The sequence below is a fragment of the Strix uralensis genome, chromosome 3 (genome assembly GCF_047716275.1).
Source record: "Strix uralensis isolate ZFMK-TIS-50842 chromosome 3, bStrUra1, whole genome shotgun sequence".
In the NCBI taxonomy this organism is placed as follows: domain Eukaryota; kingdom Metazoa; phylum Chordata; class Aves; order Strigiformes; family Strigidae; genus Strix; species Strix uralensis.
Window position 1 is genome coordinate 51,538,995 of NC_133974.1, and position 13,850 is coordinate 51,552,844.

The 13,850-nt window shown below is 39.7% G+C and overlaps 1 protein-coding gene across 1 annotated transcript in view; it reads left to right on the forward strand.

The window, feature by feature from the left end:
- Positions 1-13,850, forward strand: part of AFG1L (AFG1 like ATPase) — a 72,503-nt gene continuing 58,653 nt past the window's right edge. The window contains exons 1-2 of the mRNA XM_074862235.1: positions 1-177; positions 8,013-8,236. Of these exons, the coding sequence (XP_074718336.1) occupies positions 72-177; positions 8,013-8,236 (330 nt within the window). The 5' untranslated portion in view covers positions 1-71. The remainder of the gene's footprint in view (positions 178-8,012; positions 8,237-13,850) is intronic.

A 13,850-nucleotide genomic window follows, 5' to 3' on the forward strand; every position in this document is an offset into this window, starting at 1 on the left:
GCCCCGGGGGGCGGCGGGACTCCATTTCCCAGCGCGCCCCGCGCCCCCGCTGCAGAGGCCGGGCCGGGAAGATGGCGGCTCCCGTGTCGCCCTTGGTTACTGCGCGCTGCCTGCTGCGCGCTTCGGCGCGGCGCGCCGCCCGCCTGCTACCGGCAAGGGTCGTCGCCCTCCAGAGAGGTCAGTCCCGCCGCGGGAGGGGGCTCGCCGGCCCTGAGCCCTGTCCTGCCTTGCCCTGCACGCAGTCGGGCGAAGGGAGGGTGGGCGACAGGCTATGGGGGCACCGCGCACGGAGGGCACCGTGGGGTGGCCGTGTCCCTCGTCGCCGCGCCGCCGGTCTCCCCTCCGACGGAGGAGGGGCCGGGCCGAGAGGAGCGGGGCCTGCCGGTGCGAGGAAGGCGGCAGCCGGCGGGACGCGCACCGGCCCGGCCGCACTGGCGTGTCCCGGCCGTGTCCTCGCGTTCCCCCGCCTGGGCCGACCCACCCCCCGGAGGGGCCCCGCGTCCCCGGGCGGCGCGGCCGGGGGTTGGCGGCGGGGGATCCGTGAAGGGGGCCCCGTGGCTTCCCGAGTTCACGGTGCCGCACAGGGCTGCCGTGCGCTGCCTCGTTAAGCGCACGGCGTGGCGGCGAGCGCGCTAGCGTCTGCCAGAGCTCCTACTGTGCTTTAGGATGTCTGAGGGACTTTTTTCCCTTAAGGATCCTCCGATGTATGCGACAGCTGAGCTCCATCTGGCAGCCTTGCTTTGAAAGGCCGTACAATACACAAATTTATGGGGAACTAGGTTTTGTTGACTTGAGGCTTAGGTTAGAAGCAGAGGTCTGGTGAGAGCTACTCATCCTCTGTCAGTCTGACAGAAGTGTGAGGATTCAGTTGACGTCAGGTGGGTCCCAGAGGTCTGAGAGTCAGTCAGCAGATCTAGGATGATTGACAGATGTTCACATGCACATGTTACATTGTGATTGTACAATACTTATAGCTCCAACGGAAAATAGACAAGCGCTGTAGTTGTGTATGTTTTATTTGATATTGGACTAACACACTAAATCTATGTAGATTGCTTTTTATAACCAACCTATTACCATTTTTAAAAAGTTGTCAGAGCAGATCCAGTGGTGTTAGGAATAGTTCTTCAGCTTCCACGTTAAAGGGATGGTAGTCCTTACGTATGTTATTTGAGGACATCTGCAGGGGTGGGCAGCCATTATTGAATTAGTTTATAATCTTGCTTTTATGGTCACTGGTTTATAGTCTTTTCTTTGTTTTTGTGATTTGCTTTTCACACTTTTGTACCTTTTCCCTTAATTAAAAGACTTCACAAATAGCATTTGCGTAAAGTTGAAATTTCAACGGTAAGCTTTTCTGTCTTTTTCTACTTTAATCTGTAGGTCAGATTGTTAAATGGCGTGTGTGTGGAAATAGTGCAAGTAATCTTATTTCAGAATAATGTCACAGGCATGTGTGCAAAAAAGCAGAATTTAGTTCCAACTCATATGTTTCTCTAGAAGCTTAAATACTGCTTCATGTACTGCCCGTAGTGGACTGTAAGAAGGCTAAATCAGGGTTCAGTGATTCATTAAGGTCATGAAGATGGGAGGACAGGCCAAGTTCTTGTTCTTGTACCTTAGCTGTAAACTGTCTCTTCTGATTTGAACTGCTCATTTCAGCAGGTGTGGGTTTTTTTTTTTTTCCCATTTGTTTTATGTAATATTGGCCTAACATTTTCAATTTGTGCCAATAACTTAGCTCTTTCACCCCCTCCCCTCTAGTATGGTTCGTTGGACTTTGCTTTTCTAAGCATTCTATTAAGCGTTGGAAAGTAAATATTTTTTTTCAGATGGCCTTCTCTGCCATTCTTCTCATTAAGCATTGTAAAATATTTTGAAAGGAGCAATTGTTTGGTGTTATTATAGGACTATAAGTGTATTTTCTGCTTTATAACCAACACATGATCTCTTTCCTGAGAAGCTTATATGCCAAGTCTTCGTTCTTCTGCAGGTTGACGCATGTGCTGAACTTACCCAAATCCTTGTACACCATGGGGCAATTTACCTATTTGAGACTGATTCTGCAAAACTTGTACATATATTTAATAAACGAGAAAAGAGAACCTGATTTTTATTATCTGCAGGTACTAGCATGCAAAAAAATTGTCTTTTCTGATCCTTTGCTACCTTCAATCCCATTCTCCTGCAGGAAAATAACCTTTGGAGCTACAGCTGTACTGTTGCCCTTCCCCATCACTGTGGTATCATATAAGAAGGAAAGATTTTGCAGCAGTTCTGTTATCAGCTTAATTATGAATTTAGTGAGGTCTCTGATACCACCATCTGCCTGTTGATAAAAGTGCCCTCTAACCTCACAGTCATTCTGTTGTGGCTTCATTGTGACCCAAACTAATATTCTGAACTTCCATCTTGGATTGTTGAAAACAGGACAGTTTTTAAAAGTTGCTTTCTATAACCTCCCCACCTCTGCTACCACCCCCCCCACCCCCCCCCGGCAAATTCCAGTGTTTGTGAAAAGCTCTCAAGGCAGAATTCTGTCTGCAGAGCAGTAATTGATGTGATTTCTGTATGTTGCCTTAACGCTAGTTTAGCAGAAGCTGTTCCAGCTTCTTGATTGTGACTGCAGCAAAGGTGGCAGTTGGTGATTTTTGGGGTCGTTAACTTTGGCGCAGTTTTAACCTCCATGAGTTTGGTTTAGATGCAGTTCTTGAACTTAGTTGGAAATATTTTTTAAGACAAACAGTAATTAATCATTACAGCAGTGTCATAGGAAATAGTTAATTCTCCATCTCTTATGTCTTCAGAATATATTTTCTTCAAAATATGCTGTAATTGAGCACAATTCTTGAGTGTACTTTAGGGGTAACTAGATAAATTTATCTTCCCTTATAATTTGAAAGATCAGTGTTGTCTTCCGGACTTAAATCTCCATGAATGAAAACTATTTCTAATCATTCCTATGAGGGAGTGGTTTGCAGCATACATACAGCACAAGGATTAAAGGTGGGGTGTTTTATTTCATTGTCAGTCTCCTGAATGCTTGTTTTGACTTTGTTTCCAGAATTAATAATACACATTTTCACATGTACAGTATGTGAGTGACCCTCTAGTGAGGTGAATATTGTAATATGAAGCATGACTTACCTTTTGCAATAAAAGGAGTTCAGTTCCATTTGCTTGATCTTTGCTTCTTTAGCTGGATATTATCTATCTGTCATGGTTTTTCTTTTTCATATCATTAAAAGTCTACAATTCTGATTATGTGTTTAAAAGATGTTTAGTTCAAGGGCAGTAAGAGATCTTGCAGACCAAATCTGAATTAATCTGTGGAAGTACAATACTTTTTCTCTCCCAGAAGTGAATAATCTTAAATTCACATGCAATCTTTTTGCCTTACTTGAAAACTCACAGATTTATAAATTCAAAGATGTCAGTTTCTGCAGTCATGGAAAGATAGCAAAGGTGAAATTCATGTCAAGGAAGCCCAGGTTCTTTTCCTAGGCCCTGAAATATGGGGGAGACAAGGACCTGCTAGGATTTTTGTCATGGTAATTATCTTCTGACAGATTTTAGATGTCATAGTTGAAAACCTTACATAGTGAATTCCAACTACTTAGGGAAAAAAGAAGGATTATTAGGGTGAGTGATGTTTATCTCAGTTACCCTTCCATGCTCTCAACCTCCTGGCTGTTGTCAAGATCACAACCCAGCTTCCATTTCAGATTGTCTTCTTACATAAGTCTCATGCGTGCCTCAGCTCTGACTGTTGCTTTCAAAAGTGGTGTCATTGAAACTCGCATGCCTTTTTCCTGTGTCATCCCAGACATCAGTTCTAAGTGGCAGTAGGAAAACTTGATAAAATAATGATTAGTTTTTCAATTTGTTGGTCTTTTCCAGAGCAGAAGGTCCCTGGAGATAACACTTCTTATATTTTTATGTAGGCACCTGTTTTTGCAGTGGTAAATTAATGCTAGTTTACTGAAGGTGTCTTAAGTTCCCCACTTTAAAGGAAATTTTTATAATTTCAGATTGACATTTTCATCAGCCATTTATACATTAAGTTTTTTTGGCTTTGATGAGTTTTTCCCCTTGGATTTCTCCAAGGGAGGACTTTTTTGTGCGTGTCACTAGGTCTTCACTGCAGCTTGTTCTGTGATCCTTGGGTAGGCAAGCAGAAAGGCAAATGCAAGCAGCTAATTTTATGTCCTGAAATAAAGTGAGATTGCACTTAAATATGTATGTTTTAGGAACAAGATTTAGTAAAAAGTTGCAACCTGGTGGCAACTCTTAAAGAAGCGTGGAATGTCAGGCTAAATGTGGTAACATCCAACACTGACCTGCATGCTGGAGGCAGAAAAGATAGGTTATGCATAAACTCATGTCTGTAGTTTTACACTGTTTAGTGTAAAACTACGTGAATAATGAATTGACACTGCCCTTTTCTATAGTTACATTTGGAACGCTACATAGAGATTGAAGGTGCTTTTTCTGTGTGTGACAAAGATTTCAGAAGGGAGCTAATAAAAATTGAGTAACAGTTTATGTAATACAAAGATTAGATAATGAAACAGGAAGAGATAAATGAAAACCCATCCTTTGCATTATGGAGGAGAAGGCTGTAGGACTGTGATTAATGCTCTGAATCATAGGTGTTTCCTACTCTAACAGTAGTTTCCTTGATGTAAAATTATGGAAGATAGTTGCCTGGTATTCCTCTGCTATGTATTAAAATTTCTGAAGTTTCATTTTCCTCATCAGCTCAGGAATAGATTACTATGGAAGCATAGTTGTGTGAATGATTATGTGAATGATTTTTCAATCTATCCCACAAAACATGGGTTGGAATGGAAGACTCCAATTTTTTCTGTCTCTTAGGACAGTTTATCACTTGAATATCTGTCTTCTGTTGACTTACCTCTAAAACCCCTACACGCTTTTTAAGAGCTTATGCCATTGCTTTGCAGGTACAAGTTTTGAGTTTATCACTTACCAGTTACTGGGTGTCTCCGGGTAGTGTATTATAGTGTACTCCCATCATACTTAAATCCCAGTGTTCAATATTATTTTAGGAGAACAGTAAGTAATTTGTCCCATGACACCCTCTGTCATCACTTGTGCATACTCTCCATCTCTGCCATGTGTTAGTGATGATGTATTTTCTTCCACTCCCATGTGTAGGTACCTGTAATCTGAGACAAAAAACGTGCTTCGGAGCAGTCCTACTGGTGTGCTTTGTCCATGGCCAGGAAAGTCATGAGCCACAAACCCTTTCTTATTCCTAAATCACCTTTTATTTTTTCCAATCTTGGGGTAAGCAGTAGGAACTGGTGGCTTTGTAGGTATAATGGGCACTGGCTGTCCCTCACATTGGAGATCTTGGAGCCATCAAGCTCTACGTGTTGTGAAGGCACAGATAGTTTTGAGGTACAGATCACAGGTCTGAGGTTGACTTTATGTGGAAGTGAAATGGTTGAAAACAAGATGAAAAAACTTTGCCTTTTCCTCTTCCCTTTGGAGGTGGGTCGGCTATTGCTGACCTGTTCCTGACAGATTTTTGTCAAACTTATTTTTAAAATTCACTCCCATCAATTAAAGTTTACAACTTCTAGACTATTAATTGATTTCACTGCCTTAATTACAGTTATTAAGGTAACTGTATAAATATGGTTTAATTCCTTTTCTGAGTACCCTGTGTGTATCTGGAGATAGCTGTGTGCTTTTCTTTATTCTTCTCTAAAGATTTTACTCAAATTTTTGCAATAACAGACTTTGAACTTGACTCTCTTTATGTGATCTCTTTAGTGATGAGCTAATTACTTTTAATTCATAGCAGTAACTGAATTCCTTCAGGGCAGGAGAATTTGGTGTAATTATTGGCTGCAGATGTAAACGGTGACTGCCTTGCTTTGGGAAACTAAGGTGTTACTTGCAATAAATAAACATAATTTGATCTAATTGTTCAGTTTTATCCTCTTTTATAACTATATTCATTTTATGCTTCTTATAAGAATTTAAAACTTTTCATGTGCCTGTTACAACTTCTCTGTGGGTTGTGACCCATGGTTTGACAAACAGTCCTTTAAATCATCTTCTATTCTCTGATTTAGTTCATACCTGTCATAAAATAGGATGTAAAAATTGAAAAGTGTGTTCCAGGGCAAACTATACCAATATTGAATAGAATGGGATTTTTTCATGTGTGCTTATATTGCCCCTCATATATATACATTGGAGTACTTGCGGCTTTTTATTTCATTTTTCTTCCAATAGTGTTATGATGGTGTCTCACTGTCAGTTTGTGATCCGTTGTAGCCCCCAGATCCTTTTCTGTAGAGCTGCTCTTTAGCTGGTCATTCTCCCTCTTCAGTTCAGTTATTTATTTCCCCTAAGCACCATACTTTGTCCCTGTTGAATTCCATCCTATTAGTATTAGATTCTTTGTCCATTTTATCAGAATTGATTTGCCTCCCAGGGTGTGTGCAGCCCCCTCCTGACTTCTCCTTACTCGTGTTCCCAGTCCATGTACTTTATTTCGTCATATGCAGGTTGTGAATGGAAATTCTGGATTGCACCAAGCTGACATTCTGAGCCTGCTCTGAAACTCTACTGCAAATATACACCTAGTTTAACTGTAGTAATTATTCATTACATATAGTTTTTCTAGCTGTTTTTGTACCTGCTCAAAAGTAATTTAATTTGCAACTTACTTTCCTGCTTTATTTATGAGTATGCTATGTGACCCAATGACAAAACTGTTACTGCAATGAAGATATTTTTCCTCTGCCCACCAAGCGTGTTACCTGGTCAGAGAGGTAGACTTGTTGATCTCACCCTGTTCCTGAGGAGCTGGTGTTGCCTTTTATTTGTTATGTTGTTATCTTGTTAGGTGCTTTATTAAGCAAACAAACAAACAAAACCCAAACCCCACCTGCTTATACTAGTTCCAGTATTTTTGAGTGTTTTGAGGTTGTGTTGACTGACTATGAACTTCTTTCTAAAGACAAATTGTCTCATTTTCCTAGTGTTTTGGAACCTCACCTGCTTTCAATGAAGCCTCAAAGAAAGCTGTTAGAGGCCATAGTCTTGCTTAGGAAACTTACCTAAAGCATTTAGTGATGAAATTACTTAGATCTCACCATGTTAAAAATATCTAACTATGTAGTCTATGATATGCATTTTTCCTACTCAGATCTGTTTCTTTTACTATTGCTACAAAACATGTTACGCATGATTATACTTAGCCTTTTAAATGACAGTACAAGCAAAGAAGATATTTAAAAGACCTTTTCAGTATATTCCATATTTAAGATTTCTGATCTTACCAAGTTAGCAAGCCTTCTTTGTAATATGTATGTTCTTTCCTTTCCTAGCTATATCTCATTTTATGCCCGGCAATTCTGACTTTTTTTTAAATATAATTAAACAGAATTCCTGCTTGGGCATAGCTTTGTCTCTTCCAGGCAGAAGATAATGCCAGCAGACCAGTCTGTGGCATTGCAAGGCTTCACAGCTATTGCCTTGCTTATTGTGATCCTTGCCTCTTTAAACTTGCTTTCAAAACTCCTATTTTGGTCTCCTGTTATCTGGCTTTTAAATTCTTTCTGTCTAGTTCAGCCCAACTCTCTCCAAAGGATTAATCTATTCAGAGAAATGCACTTTGATTGAATTTTTAAATGGTTTTGACCCAATTTGCGGGGGGAAAAAAAAAAAGTCAAAACTCCCTTGCAACAGCTCATCCAAATCTTACCAGTTCTCTCCAGCTGGGCTTTTTAGTGTGTGTGTGTTTTTTAATAATAAAATTGAAAGTCAAAACATATTACTAAAGGTGTTTACTACTAAAGTTAGAAGTTGATTTAATAAAAAACGACAGGGTAACATACTCTAGTGGTTGTATAGGTAAGTAACGTATATATGTATTTGTGTAAACTATTAAGAAAGTGTGGTGTTTATGAACATAAGAGGATGCTTTTCAAAACTTCTCTGTTAAAAATCTGCTTTTCGTTTTACAGCATACACAGCTCAGGCAGATGAGAAGACAGTCCCTGGTACTCCTACAGATGCTAATGCCAGAGCCTTATTGGTTTGCAGTGGACCTTTAGAACATTACGACTTTCTGATTAAGCAAGAAGAGCTGAGGAATGATGATCAACAAAGAAGAGTTGTGCAGCACCTGCAGAAGTTGCATGAGAGCCTTAGAGGCTACAGCATCAGTTCAAAAAATCTTCTCTCAAAGGTGAGGTTTATAATGATAAAAATATTTTTTTGCAATTATATTTGCTTGTAAGAATGTGCTTAAAAATATATAAATTTTTATCATTAACATGAGTTATTTTTGCAGCTGGGTATTTACAGATCATTATTTGTGTTTGGATCTCTGTTCTTTCTTTTTTGGTTTGTAAAATTCCAGGGGTACTCTAGAAGCGACCAAATAAAATATTACTGAAATAATTCTGTAAGAAAATCTGATCTGATTTTGGTTGTGTCCACTGTCTTCCCAAAATGTCATTTGGCTATAGGAGAGAGGGGCCTAGACCAGGTTTTAACTCTCAAGCACTGGTATGACACGTGTGTTTGGGTTACACATACTGAACATTGGTGTTTCTTCTAGTAGATCTTCCATGAATATAAGTGAAATTAGTCATCAGAGTCTATGTAATCCAAGCTAAAAGTTTAGCTTTGCAAAACATAATATTGATCAGACATGACTTTTTTTAAAAAAAAGTCCATTCTTTCCAGTGTTGTTAGTCTCCAGCTGAGGTAAGGAAAGAGGGCAGAGGTGTGATCTGCACCCCAGTTCTGTTTTGGGGGGCATTACAGCTCCTTTTCAAAGTATTAACAAAAATTCAGACATACCTGTGTTGCACAGCGCCTTAGCAACCATAGCACCTTGGCATTAGTAATGCTAAGAGCCTGCTGTTGCAGCTCTGTCACTTTTCCCTGAAGCTGTTGAAGCAGTGTTTTCCAGAGCCTCTGTGGCAGTATTTTTCATGTCTTGTTCTCATGCTGTTATTTTCAGATTGTTGATCTTGTGGCCTTGCACCTGCAAATCTTGATATCATTGTTATGGTGGATTCTCATGGGAAGCAACTAGAACTGGTGTGAGAATCCCCCCTCAGCTTTCCTTGCCTCTTGTTTTGCAGATTTGAGTTTATATTCCCAGAAAGCCAAACATAGCGCCCAGCAAAGTAGACAAGACCTTTAATTACTTGGTAAATATTAGGCAATCATAGATTTGCACAGAAACTGAACAACCAGTGAATATGCTTCATTTACACCTGATTAACATACTCCAGGCAGCTCAAATAGTCATAAACATGGTGAGCGGAAACAACAAGAAGAGGGCATTTGAGTCTGATAAAAGTATAGTGCTGGGAAAAAAGCATGGCAAAATATTCATTGCCACCATCATCTTCACTTTCCCTGCCTGCACTGGAGAGACACCTCCCTACCCCTAAGAGGAGGATGTCTGAAAGCTGTCACCGCTCTTTCCAGCCAGCCACTGAGTATTTTTCTTTTTCCTTGTCTTTCTCTTGCACTGCTTCTAGTTTTGTTTGTTGTTGTGTTGGTTTTTTTGTTTGTTTGGTTGGTTGGTTTTTTTCTGGTCAGAAGTAACTTTCTCGTTTACAGTCAAGGTATGCCATCAGCTGCAGACCTTGCTAGTAAAGCTCCATGTCAGCCTTTCTAACTGTACTGAGCTTTTTACCTAACCATATACTCCCCATTACAACCCCAGATTCTCCTATTACCTAGCACAAAATTTGATTGTGTTACAAGCTTAAATGATGTAGCACGAGATCAGGGGAGCCAAAGTCTACAGGGCTCAAATGCTTCTAAATGACATGCTGTCCTCTACTAAAGGCACCAAATGACAAGTTACCGCTCTAAGGCTCTTGAGATGTGTATTAGCTTCAAGGCATGAAGAAAGTAGAGAAGAGAATGCTGGTATGGGAACAAGTATAACACCTGTAAATGGCCTGTGTTATACCTATAAATGTGCCTGTTTCAAATAGGCAAGTGTAGCTGGGTGCAGAGCATTAGGACACATGCTTGCCTAACAGACTGCCTCCAACATCCCTTGAATGCTTTAAATTCATATATGTAGCTGGAGATCATGTATTTGCTAATCATATGCTTGACTGGAAATGCCATAAATGTCTTCCTGCCTCCTCATGAAAGGAAGCATGCTAAACACCTAGGAAGGAGTTCTTTTTTTATTGAGATACAGTGTGAAGAAACCTGAATGTGAAATAATTCCATGGAGCAGAAGTCAGGCACTCCGAAAGGAAAAACATAAGAGTGGTGAAGTACAGGAAGTGAGGTGCTAAGGCAAGACTGCTCCTAGAGGGCAACAAGAGTGTCTTTGGAAGTTCTCTTCTAGAAGCATTTGACCTGATCATCCTTATGGGTTCCTTCCAACTTGAGATATTCTATGACCCAGCTTTAAAAATGGGGTTTGGCTGCACGATCCCCTGAAGTCCCTGCCAACCTAAAGCATTCAATGATTCTAACTCTGATGTGGGAATTGGAGCCAAACAATGGTTTGGGGTATATTTTTGCCTGCTCTGGCTGGTGGGTCAGATCATCACATTACTTACCTTTTTACTTTCAGGTTTTCTTTAATTAAAATGTTTAAAACCACAAAACCAGTGTAAAAAAAATATAGCTATAGTCTGAAAACTGTATGTTTATGGTAATTTAAAACACTTATTTGTATTGTATGTGGGTGTGTGCCTGTGGATCCATGTTGTCTTGATGCCTTTGTAGGCTAACTCTTGAGTCTAAACCAGCCTCCTGATTCAATTTGGGAAAATACCAAATAAAAAATAGAAATTTCCTCTTTCAAAAATGATTATTGCTTATCTTTGGTCTCCAAAGCAATATGGCAGCGTGCCTGAATGAGAACTGTTTTTGTGTAAGTGTAAGGAGATCAGGCTGGATTCAGCTTGCCAAACTACCTCTGTAAGGGTAGTCTTGCAGGCCAGAGTTTTGTATCTTGAGGATGGTGGATGTGAAAAGTTTGAGGTTTTTTTTTCATCAGTCTGGGCTTCGTTTTAAGCTTTGGTGTTGGGCTCTTTTAAATCGCCTGTCTCAAAGTTGTCTTTAGACACTGTACCTGGACTGTAAAAGAGAAGGTCACTCAAAAGGAAGCCAGTTATCTGGCTTGCTCCTGCATTATCTTTTGGATATACTGCTAGACTTTTATTCATTTTCATTCTTTAGAAAAGATGTTATGATGAAGGCGTTCATCTTACTGTCAAACCTGAGGATCAGTAGACTAAAGCATTTTGATCTTTTCTGGTAAGCTGTTTTGGATATTCTGTTCTAAAAGTGCTGCCTTTGAGAATAGTTTTGAGAGCTGACTTGTGTTAACTGGAGTGCCCTGAGTCATTATAGTTGTTAGAGCAGGTGTTTTGTAATGGCTTTGTAGATCGAGCATTATGTCAATTTGCTATTTACTGTTTCTTTGATTGTGAAGCATGAATAGGGAAGAAAGTCTCTATTGCAGAGAACAAATACCAATCTTATTCTATTTAGGAAATTGTGATGCTACTTTGTCCCTGTATAACAGAGCTAATCGCAGTAAAGCCAGACTGACTGACTCTTCCTTAAAAGGAAAAAGTCAAATGCCATTTTTTGGGTTGAGAATGTGGTTTTCACTAGTTCCTGTAAAGCAATACTCCTTTTCATTTAACATCGCTTCAATTCCATGCTTTAATTTTAATCCAGCTTTTAAAAACTGCTGCATGGCTCACCGATACCTGGGGACTAATGCCACAGTCAGTGACAAGCAGATGTAGAACTACTTGCTATTGCCATGTGTTGTTGCAGTTTAAGGTTTTTCTTCTAAAGCTTGATATCTCTGTGGAAATCTTAAGAAGATCGATAACCAGGTTGAGCACTATAGTGCTGTACCATACATCGAAACCCCAGAAAAGGGGAAGAGCAGTGAGTTTTGTGTAAATCTGTTAAAGCCTGCTAGCTAGTGTAATTAAATCATGATTCATGATGGAGAAGATGTCACAGCAACTTTGTTGTTCTTCAGCTATCTTTGAGGAAGTTATTCACCAGTTCAAACAGACCTCCTTTTGAGATAAAATGACACCAAATAAAGTATGGTTTAAATTCTAGTGCAGGCCAGATTTTGCTTTGGCAAAGTTGTAATCAACCTCCTTAATGAAGGTTTTCCCCAGAATAAGTCACATGTGTGAATAGGTAGTTGGTAAAATCATAGTCATCAAGCACTGTACCAGCTGTAGACAGTGGCACCATATGCTTGTCATATGTCTACATCTGTCAAGGAGTTTTTGAAGTAAGCGAAATACGTGTTTTTCTATGATGGACTTTCAGGGTAGGGATGCTGTTGCAGAGTTGGTTCAGTTTTGAAGAGTAGAACTAAGTCTTTTAGTGCCAAGAAGAGGTGGTGAGTACTGCTCTCTGGAATGGCCTGGGTTTAATGGGATTTGTGTAGGCTTATGAGTGGCAGCAGTTCACATAACTAGTAGAAGGCATCTCCAGGAAGTAATACTGCTGTAGGGTGCAGGTGAAGCCTGTATTCATGGATAGCTCATTGGCACTCTCCTCCCATGAAGGCCTGGTACTTTGTAACTTGGAATACGCTAGGAAGTGAAAGATAAACCTTATGCTATAGATGTTAAGTTTTTATGATAAACGATTAGCATTGGTTTTGCTTAACGTTTTATATTTAATGAGTTTTAATAGATGTAAATGAAACGGATGTATTTTAAATTACTTAAGGACTTTTGGAAGTAAGTCAAGCACTTTAATTAGTTGCACATAGTAGTTTGTAGATTGACTTTTTGCTTTTTCAGGAGGTTTCTAGCAGCTTGACTAACCTACTTTTTAGTATGAAATTTCCTGCTTTGAAAAGAATCTACTGTCAGGTTTTAGAAATAAAAAATAGTGGTACTTGGCATTTCAAGCATGCTCATTTTTCCTGGCTCTGTCATTCAAGAGAACATGGTTGAGAGGTTGCAGTGAAGAAAAGGGAAAAGAGAGAGAGAGAGAGAAGCCTTTCTCTGTCAGCCTCTTCTGTAGTCTGATATTCCTTATTTTATTGCATGATCTCTTCTGTGAAAGAATTTCAGAAGCCTTTTCTAGAATAAGTTATTCCAGAAATAGAAACTTCTTCCACTTCTGAGCCATTACAAGAATGGTTTGCTTTGGTTTTAGTTTTGTTCTTCATTTGTCACTTGTTATCTAAATAGTTTTATTCACTAAAAATATGGTGAAAGTATGATTAGGGAACAAATATTTATATCAGATACAATAGAAGCATTTCAGTGTTTATCCAGGAGACTTGCATTACCTCACAGGCCAAAGCTTTTTGAAATCAGTAGTCGGTGGGGGGAGGAGTACATGACATTAGCCATTTCCTTTATGGTAATAAAGCTCTGTTTTTTTATGATGTAGGTTTTCTGCAGCATCAGCATAGGATAAATTTGAGGGGGAAAAACCAGTTAGTCTTGCTGAAAACCAAGTAGGCTTCTGTTTTTCAAAATTATTACTCAAATTTGAACAATGACTTTGATCTTCAACTTGGTGAAAGCATGGCCTTGTATGCTGAGATATTTTGAGATCCTCTGAATTGAAGTTCAAGGCCATAAGGGTTTGCATAGACATTTGAGATCTCTAGCTTTTCAAAATAATATGGATTGGGACATCTTAAGAGCTGTTGAGTTGCTGTACTAATGACTTGAAATAAGCTCAATTATAAGTGAGGTCATGTTTTGAAAAGAGGTATGAACAATAGTAAACACCATTCAAGGCCTTGAAAATGTCTACAGCTACAACAACAACCAAAAAGGAGGCCTGTAAGTGTAGGAGAA